Source organism: Grammomys surdaster, unplaced genomic scaffold (assembly GCF_004785775.1).
Source record: "Grammomys surdaster isolate TR1022 unplaced genomic scaffold, NIH_TR_1.0 311238, whole genome shotgun sequence".
NCBI lineage: Eukaryota > Metazoa > Chordata > Mammalia > Rodentia > Muridae > Grammomys > Grammomys surdaster.
The window spans coordinates 1-10096 of record NW_021626185.1 but is presented as its reverse complement, the minus strand read 5'-3'; the positions used below and the strand labels follow the sequence as shown (position 1 = coordinate 10096).

General features: G+C 42.7%; 1 protein-coding gene across 1 annotated transcript; it reads right to left on the bottom strand.

The window, feature by feature from the left end:
• Positions 1–336: 336 nt before the first annotated feature.
• On the bottom strand, positions 337–2925 carry LOC114616240 (TRPM8 channel-associated factor 2). Its single transcript, XM_028761750.1, has 2 exons — positions 2829–2925; positions 337–978 (listed from the first exon to the last, which is right to left on the bottom strand). The coding sequence occupies exon 2, from the start codon at positions 961–963 to the stop codon at positions 337–339; it is 627 nt and encodes a 208-aa protein (XP_028617583.1). The 5' UTR covers positions 964–978; positions 2829–2925.
• Positions 2926–10096: the final 7171 nt, after the last annotated feature.

Here is a 10096-nt window from a genome sequence, read left to right as displayed (position 1 = left end):
GCCGGCCCCAATTGCAGATGTTCAAATAGATACAGCAGTGTTTTCTGATTTATTTAGCATACTGATAAGCCCTCTAAGTTTCAGGCATGTGGAAACATATATGTCGAACTCTTCTCATAAGTGGATGATTACTTCTCCAAGGGAGTGACTAGGAGAAACAGCGTTTCTTGGGTCTTGATGTACTTTAGTGACCATTTTAGTGACCACATTTTTGATTTGCAGCAGTTAGAAGACAGTAGAAACAATCATTTATATTGAAAATAGATACTAAGTGAAGACAGGATATCAGCACTATTTAAGAAGAGTTAGACTCTATAAATGGTTGGAATGGAACACTTACCTGATATGGAGTGGGATCTTGGGTACCTTCTTAGAGACCTTGAAGCGGTTTATATCCCCATAGACATCTGTGAAGTACACTCCAGCCACACTTGTCACCTGGTTCCCAGGGAAACTGAACAGCACCTTGTCACGGCCATGTTGACTGGCCCAATACCAGGCCTGGCCTCCAATGAGCAAGCCCCCACCACGCTTCACAAACTGGATCAGCTTCTCAGTCAAGGTGTCGTTGTAGGCATCAATGCAATAAACTCCCAGAGCTTCTCCAGGCTCAGGCTGAACCAATGCATTTATCCCAGAGTCACCTAGGATGTTAACTAATGGTGCTAAGGAAGAATGTACTGCAATGGGAGCCCCTGGGCAGGGGCAGAGCCAGCTCACTGCATTGAGGAGAAATGGAACCAAGCCAGCATGCATCAGGTAGCCCTCATGGGATACGACCACCAGGCGGCCTTGGCCATAGAAAGAGGCAGCAATGAGCACCTGACCCTTGTCATTCACCATCACTGGGAAGGCAGCCTCCCCAATAAGAAGGAGTTCACAGGGAGTGCATTCTTTAGGGAGATCCCAACTGGTCACTCCATTCATGAGGGCTTCAAAAGCAGCATCAGGAGTTGTTGCCATGGTTCTGCCCAGCTGCTGCAGAGGAAGCAGAGACTCAGGTTGGTTAAAACAGAATGAGGAAGCAGTAAGAAAGGCAATTAACTAAATGCTTTCGGTCCAGAAAATAGATTAGTTTCTCCCTTTGAGGATAAAGTGAAGCACAAAACAGACGAGGAATCCACTTTCATGACTTAATACATAAGAAATGTAAAGACAATAAATAAGTAGGCTTATAAATAAATACAACTGCAGCTGTTTCCAGTTGCCATCTGTTGATGAACTATGAACCAGCCACTGGGAAGACTGCTGTAGACTACATGCCAGGAAAGACCTGGTATGAATGTGGGCTTAAAGCTGAGATCTGAAATGGTGTGGGAGGAACATTTTCATATGAGGCACACCAGGGCAGCAGTAGAGTGAAGGGCAGAGAGGAACATGTCCTGAGGTAGATAAGGAGGTGCAGCTTCCAATAGGACCTGATGAATCAAATGCTGGGGTTGACTTGGTGTTTGTTTTATTCTTTCAGGCAAAAGAGTCACATGACCTGCTAGAAACAGCATTAGTTAGGTCATGGGACCTTTCAGAAAGTGCATCAATTCTGGCAGCTTTGCTTTCCTTGTTGGAAATGGCTTCCAAATGATCAAATCTGTCCTACTGGAAACACCCCTCCCCACCCCACCCCACCCAACCCCACCCCACCCCACCCCACTCCTTTTGATGTGTGGACAAAGTCTTTTCAAATTCTTCTGAAGCTTGGTATGTTGAGAGCTGAGCTTATTCCAGTATCCACTTCAGACTTTTCTCTCTCTGGACCAATCACTCAGGCCTGAGGACCATTGTTTGACAGATTAGACTATGTGTGGTATAAACACAGTGAGCAATGCAAGTGCTTCTCTCTCTTCCCTTTCTCCTTCCCTTGAGTGACATGGGGTGTAGCTGGTGATCTACACAACTTTGTTATTCCCACATCTGAGTAGCTCACCACAGGGGACCTCCTCCACCTTCACTCACATGATTGACAAGGGAACTCTACAATGGCGGTGAGCTCACATCCTAAGTTAGTTTCAGGTACTCGAGAGAGCTGTGGATACTTGCCCAGGGCCCCTTGAGGTGCATCCTAGGAGGATCCCTGGAAGAGTTGAGCTGTGTAGCAGTCAGATCTAGACAGCTAACACTCACCCTTGTTGGGTTTCTCCCTTCCATTTCTTTTGTTTCTCCCTATGTTCTTCACTTGGGTTTTCAGGGCTCTGTCACAAATAGCCTTCTGTGGAGAACCTGCACATATCAGACCCCAATGTCCCTCATATCTCCTTCGTTCATTCTGTTTGCATGAACTGTTAACAGCTCAGGTAGACCATTTCCTCTCACCTGTTCTCATAGGCCAGTCCTTTTAGCTCATGGCCATGACCAGGCTGAGCTGAGCTGGCCTGGGTGTGAGGAATGCATCCCCACCTTCCATATCCTTGAGGAAGAACTGTATAGAACCCTGTCACTTTTCAGCCACTCCTCTGTGAGGTGAAATGTTTCTTGGTGTTGGCATGTCTGTATGTGCCTCACCACCCCCACCTCATAGCACTGCTCCCAGGAAAGTGAACTGTGGGAAATTCTGCTTAGGGGTGGGAAAGGCAGCAGGTAGATCAGGAATCCCAAATTCAATGTCTCATTAAGTTCGTTTGAGAAGAAAATCCTCTCATTTTCTCCAAGTTTGGCAGGAAGAGCAAACAAACACAAACAGTCCCAGCACCCCGTAACTAAATGCGTTTTCATGCACGTGTGAGCACGCACATTTTTCAAAGTTGTGGCTCAAATTCAAAGAGCAAAGATAAAGGAGTTCTGAGTTAATTAGAAAACTGTACCAGTCAAATAAAACTAAAAGAAAAACAGACCTGTGAGAAGATACACTGACTGTCGGGAATGGCGTCCAGTAGCCTTCTGGCGCTTTAAGGATTTCCTTTCTGAGTCGCACAAGTGCCAAGACACTCAGCAGCACACTGGAAGAAACCAGGACAGAAAGCTCCCACAATGGGGTAGCTGCAATTGGATCTTAGCAGCAGAGTGGAGCGCTGTTTGAATAAAGGTGTTCTGTGGGCGGGGCCTCCAGGTGCGGAGCTGTGGAGAGCGGGGTCATTAGGCAAGCTTGCTCTCGGAGTGAATGGCTTTTTTGAGAGCAGATTTGCGTCTGGAGGGCGGAGCTTCTCAGGGGCGGACCTTTTCCAGGGCAGGGTTATCCAGGGAACAGGGCTGGTTATGAGCTGGGCTGTCCTATTGGATGAGCTACCCAGGGAACTGGTTAGTTGTTCCCTGTTCCCGAAGCGAAGCTCTCTATGAAGCTGGACTATTCCAGTATCTGGGAAGTCCGACCGCACTTGGAGTGATCCTCGTTCCACGTGATGCTAACCTCACCTTGAGTAGGGTAGCACAGACCAGCCTGATTCTGGACCCCACCCTATCTGGAGAGGGTAATCCCCGCGTAGCAGTTAACGGACCAAGAAGGAAAAACATCAAACTCCAAATCACGTTATTCAGATTTAGGGCGAACGTCACCTAACAGTTGGGCTGCCACACCAGGAATCTGACTCCAACTGGCTTGGTGCCACACCAGTGCCTAACTGCACTGTTTACATATCCAAGCTCCGGCGGCAGGGTCTGCCCCTTAGTGGCCGTCACTGGCAGTACAGCTGTCGTGACGGGGGTTGTGGGGAAGGAAAGCTGATCCAGGGATATTTTCACTGGGAAAAAAAAAAAAAAAAAAACCTGACTGTGATATCATATACACAGAGAAGACTGAGCTGAAGACGTTCAACTATAGTTATTGCGTGGATACTGCCTGAATTTCTTCCCGAAGGGGTGAGAATAATGAAAGTAGAAGAGTGGATTAATGTATCTGCTTGAACACAGCTTTGCATAGTAGTATAATGTTTTTACTTCCTTTAAATTAATTGATTTATTTATTCACCTTACAACACAATATTAGCTTTTCATCTCCTCATACAATAGAAAGAGATGCAGAAACTCACTCTCATGAAAGTCTTACCCCGCTTCCATCTTTCCCTTCTCTTTTAAGAAGGAGAAGCTCCCCTCTAAATGTCACCATTCTACTACATATGTGCAGGAGGCCTGTGTCCAGCCCATGCTTGCTCTTTGGTTGGTGATTCAGTCTCTAGGGACCCCAAAGGATCCAGGTAAGTTGACTCTGTTGGTCTTTCTGTCGAGTCCCCGACCTCTTCGGGCTCCTCAATCCTTCTCCCAACTCTTCTGTAAAACTCCCTGAGCTCCATTTAATATTTGGGTGTGAGCCTCTGCATCCCTTTCACCCATGGCTGATGGGTGAAGCTTCTCAGGACAGTTATGCTAAGTTCCTGTCTGCAAGCACAACAGAATATCTTTGTCTTAGGGTTTTACTGCTGTGAACAGACAACTCTTATAAGGACAACATTTAATTGGTGCTGGCTTACAAGTTCAGAGGTTCAGTTTATTATCATTAAGGTAGAAACATGGCAGCATCCAGGCAGGCATAGTGCAGGGGGAGTTGAGTGTTCTATATTATCATCAGAAGGCTGCTAGCAGAGTACTAACTTCCAGGCAGCTAGGACTAGGGTATTAAAGCCCACTTCCTCTGTGACACACCTACTCCAACAAGGCACAACTCCAAATAGTGCCACTCCCTGGGCCAAGCATATACAAACAATTACAGTCATTAATAGTGTCAGGGATTGGTTCTTGCCCATGGGATGGGTCTCAATTACAGCCATTCATTGGTTGGCCATTCTCTTGGTATCTGCTCTGTTTTGACCCTACACTTCTCATAGGCAGGAGACACTTTGGGATGAAGATTTTGTGGGTGGGTTGCTGTCCTTATACCTCCACTGGAAGTCTTGGGGAGTAGCTACTTCAGGATCCATATGCCCCATTGCTAGAAATCTCAGCCCCCATAGACTCTGTGGAGCCTCTCCCATCTCAGGCCTCTGTACCATCCTAGAAATTGTGCCACACCACAGCCAATCTCCATTATTTCACCTGCTCTCCCTACATATGATGTTCTCCTCCCTCGTCCTGCTTACCTCCCCATCCCCTCGTCCACCCAGTACCCCCTCTCCCATTGACCTCCAAAATCTATTTTGTTTTCCCTTCTAAGAAAGGTTCAACCATACTCTCTTGGGCCCTGTTTGTTATTTGGCTTCTTTGGGTCTAATGATTAGAACATGGTTATTCTGTAATTTATGACTAATATCCACTTATAAGTGAGGATATAACATACATGTTCCTTGGGTCTGGGTTACCTCACTAAGGATAATATTTGCTAGTTCCATCCATTTGCCTGCAAAATTCATGATGCCCTTGTTTTTAATGGATGACTAGTGTTTCATTATGTAAATGAACCACATTTTCTTAGCCATTCTTCAGTTGATGGCCTTCTATGTTGTTTCCAGTTACTGGCTATTATGAGTAAAGCTGCTATGAATATAGTTGAGCAAGTGTCCTTGTGGAATAGTGGAGCATCTTTTGAGTATATGACCAGTAGTGGTATAGTTGTGTCTTAAGATAGAAACTGCCAAATAAATTTCCAGAGTGCTTGTACAAGTTTTCACTCCCACCAGCAAAGGAGGAGTGTTCCTTTTGCAGCACAGCATGTGCTGTCTCTTGAGTTTTTGATCTTAGTAAATCTGACTGGTATAAGGTGGAGTCTCAGAGTAATTTTGATTGGCATTTCTCTAATGATTAAGGACTTTGAACATTTCTTTAGTGGCTTCTCAGCCATTTGACATACCTTTGTTGAGAATTCCCTGTTTAGCTCTGTGCCCTATTTTTTAATTGGGTTATTTGAATTATTTGTGTGTAGCTTCCTGAGATCTTTATATATTTTGGATATTAGTCCTCTGTTAGATACAGAGTTAGTGAAGAACTTTTCCCAATCTATAGGATGTCATTTTGTCCTAATGATGGTGTCCTTTGATTTACAGAGCTTTTCAGTTTCATGAGGTCTCATTTATTAATTCTAGACCTTTGAGACAATGCTGTTCTGTTCAGAAAGTTGTCTTCTACATTGACAAGTGCAAGGCTATTTCTACTTTCTTTTCTATTAGAGTTAGTGTATCTGGTTTTATGATGAGGTCTTTGCCTCATTTGGACTTGAGTTTTATACAGGGTGATAAATATGGATCTATTTTCATTCTTCTACATGTAGACTTACAGTTAGAGCAGCACCATCTGTTGAAGATGTTCTCTCTTTTCCATTGTATGGTTTTGGCTTCTTTGTCAAAATTCAAGTGTCTGTAGGTGTTTTGGTTTTTGATTCAATTCTTTTGATCTCCTGTTTTTTTCTATAACAAATACCATGTAGTTTTTATTACTATTGCTCTGTAGTACAGCTTGAAATCAAGAATAGTGATACCTCCAGAAGTTCTTTTATTGTTCAGGATTGTTTTAGGTATCCTGAGTTTTTTGTGTTTTTTTTTCAGATGAAGTTGAGAATTTTCCTTCATGATATGTAAAGAATTGTGTTGAAATTTTGATGGAGATTGCATTGGATATAGATTGATTTTGGTAGGCTGGCCATTTTCATTATGTTAATCCTACCGATACATGATCATGGGAGATTATTCCATCTTTTGATATCTTCTTCAATTTCTTTCTTTAGAGACCTGAAGTTGTTGTCATATAGGTCTTTCACTTGTTTGGTTAGATTTACACCATAGTATTTTATATTATTTGTGGCTATTGGCTATTGTGAAGGGTACTATCTCTCTAACTTCCTTTTCAACCCCTTGGTTGCTTATGTAGAGTAGGGCTACTGATTTCTTTGAGTTAATGTTGTATCCAGCCACTTTGTTGAATATATTTATCAGCTGTAGGAGTTCTGTGGTAGAATGTTTGGGATTACTTATGCATACTATCATTTCTTCTGTGAATTGCGATACTTTGATTTCTTTCTTTCCAATTTGTTTCCTGTCAATCTCCTTTAGTTGTCTTATTGCTCTAGGTAGAACTTCAAGTACTACATTGAAGAGATAGGGGGAGAGTGGACAGCCTTATCTTGTCCCCAATTTTAGTGTTTTTCTACATTCAAGCTATTCCACAAAATAGAAACAGAAAGAACATTGGCAAACTCATTCTTTAAGGCCACAGTCACCCTGACACCTAACGAAAACAAAGCCTCAACAAAGAAAGAGAATTTCAGTTCAATTTCTCTTGTGAACATTGTTGTAAAAACATTCAATAAAATACTTGCACACCTAATCCAAGACCACATCAAAGACATCATCCACCATTAACAGGTAGCATTCATCCCAGGGATGCAGGGCTGGTTCAATATACAAAAATCCATCAACACAATCCGCTCTATAAACCAACTGAATGAAAATAACCACATGATCATCTCACTAGATGTCAAAAACAGCATTTGACAAAATCCAACATCGCTTCATGATACAAGTCTTAGAGAGAGCAGGGTGCAAGGGACATATGTACACAAAATAAAGGTGATATGCACCAAGCTAGTAGCCACCATCAAATTGCTTTTACTTCTATGACATGTTGTTTTGTTTGGTTTCTTGAGGGGAAGGAAAGGAACAACAAAAGAAAAAAGTAGACTCTGAATGCTCGCTGAACTCAGAATGCCAGGCTCCAGAGCTGCTGGGAGTGCCTTTGTTCAACCCACCCTGTCTGTGACAGGTTATGGCTGTCCAGGTTAAGTAATACACATGCCTTTCCCTCCCTTTAAGCAAGTTGCAGAATGTTAAAGATGTGTTTCTTAGGAAAATCAAATAAGTACTTTTATATTGCTACCTGGGTTTGAAAAGTCCCAGAACAAGTTGGGGTGAGGAGCAGTTGGGATCTCAAATATTTAGAGTTTTGCATCTCAAATATTTAGAGATTCTATCCCAGAATTTGCATAAAAATGTTACATGTAGTGGTTCACTCTTATAATCAGAGTACTAGGAGACAGCAAGAGAAAGTTCCCTGGAGCTCTCTGGCCAGGCCATCTAGCCCAATTGGAAAGCTGCAGGACAGTGAGGAAGCCTGTTTCAAAAGGAGGTGGACAACATCTGTGAGGATACTACTCATTGTCCTTTGGCCTATATATGCACATGCACACATGTTACATCTGATCCCCGCATGTGTACACACATATTCATGCATAAAATTGTGCCTAATTACTAATTTGGTTTTAAGATAAGAAATTACATTGGGCAGGTTCACTTTTGCAACCAAATCATGTCCTCCTTTCATTCACTGTCAAGAAGAACCAATAAAATTTATATGAGCAAACAAAAATGAGTGATAAGTATAAGAAAACTGAGGATGTTTATTAAAGTGCGTGTGTGCATGTGTGGACACAAGTGCACGCATGTTCTGCACAGCTGAGCAATCACAGTTTTAGAAAGTCAACCATATAAATGTGTAAATGGTTATTTAGTAATCCGCCCACAACAGCTCCCATAAGTGCTGGGCTTATTTATAGGCGTGTATCACCATGCCCACCTCATTTTGTTCCTATTAAAGGAGGGGGAGCTGGAGGGAACTAGTGGTTAGGAAAATCTAGAGAAGCACTGATCAAAAGGAGGTAGAAAAAAAAGTCATTTTTCAGGAAAGAAATTTCTCTTTGACAGGAAAAGTATCTGTGCGTTCTAAAAACTAAGTATATTTCTTGCTTGTCCTTTTAGTTATGCCTTAGTGGCAAGCCTACTGCTGTGAAGAGACATCATGATCACAGCAACTCTCATAAACAAAAGGATTTGATTGGGGCTTGAAGTAGAAACATCTGATTTCTCTGGAAACTCAGTTATGTTAACTGATGTTTTGCTGAAGCAGACACAGGTGAAAGGATGTTTTATAACGAAAGCATGTGAAAGGACATGTGATGAAGGATTCTTTGCTAACAACGTGCATGTATGGGTTTGCCATACATTGCATTTCTGAGCTCCATTTGTCATGACTCCACAGAGAAAAATGCACCAAAAATCTTCTAATGGTGTTCTGGCGGCTTCTTGCCAATTCTGCAGACTCAGGCCAATGGGCAGAGTGATGTTAGCTGATACAGACTTACATAGAGTTCTGCTAAGACAGACTCACATGGAAAGCAAGAATAGGGAAAAGACAAGTGATGTTTGGAGGGAAGATAAATAGGACCCAGTGGACAGTGATGGAGCTGACATAACACGCTTCTCAAATTCTTCTTCATCTCACATCTTTGTCTTCACTGAGCTTCACTTCATTGACAGAGACACAGCAGAGAACTGCTCCTGGTGTCCTTGCTGGTCCTGGTCACTCCTGATGACTCGGCAGAGGCCTGGCTGTTTCTGCTAGGTCGTGCCACTGCTGTTGATTTGATTTTTGCTATCCTGACTTTACTGAACTAATTGCTGGTATATCTGTGGAAGAGTTTGTAAGTAAATTGAGCTGCCATTGCTCATTTGTGTAAACTGAACTGTTGATTTCCTGACAACCCCGGATTAGATTTGCTCCAAAGAAAAATATCTAAACAAGCCCACTTCCCTAATATCCTAATAACCTCTCTTCCCCACTACCTTTGGTGAGTGGTGGGCTAGAAGAAAGATTAAAACATTTAAGAACCATTATTAAAATAAGTTTAAAAAAATCCAAGCTTACAGGGGCTTGCTTACAGCTTCAAAGGTTCAGTTGACTATCATGGTAGAGAGCATGGCAGCACAGGGGTAGATATAATGCTAGAGAAGTAGCTAAGAGTTGTACATCCAGATCCACACACACAAGGAAGAGAGATCCACTGGACTTGGGTTTGACCTTTCAATTTCCTCCAACAAGGCCACACCTACTCCAAGAAGACCACACCTTCTAATCTTTCTCAAGTAATACCACTCCCTGATAACTATACATGCCTATGAAGGCAATTCGTATTCAAACCACACAGGTTATAACAGGTTTAACTTCTGAGCCACCTCTCCAGCTCCAAAAGAAAAAATAAAATGGCTTTCTGGGGGGTCAGAGTGCAGAAGCAGGCCTGCCATTGCCAATAAAACTGCCATTCAAAATGACATCTTTCCTGAAGAATGGAACTGAAATAGTACAGAAACATCTCATAGATCATTGACAAGTAGGAAATCAGAGATGAGGAGTAGCATGGAAGTGAGCTTAAGGGGCACTGCTTATGCAAAGATACAGTCCCCCTGGCTAG

What these genes read in the sequence shown, in the direction of transcription:
- LOC114616240 (XM_028761750.1), bottom strand. Translation starts at nt 963, where the DNA reads ATGGCAACAACTCCTGATGCTGCTTTTGAAGCCCTCATGAATGGAGTG.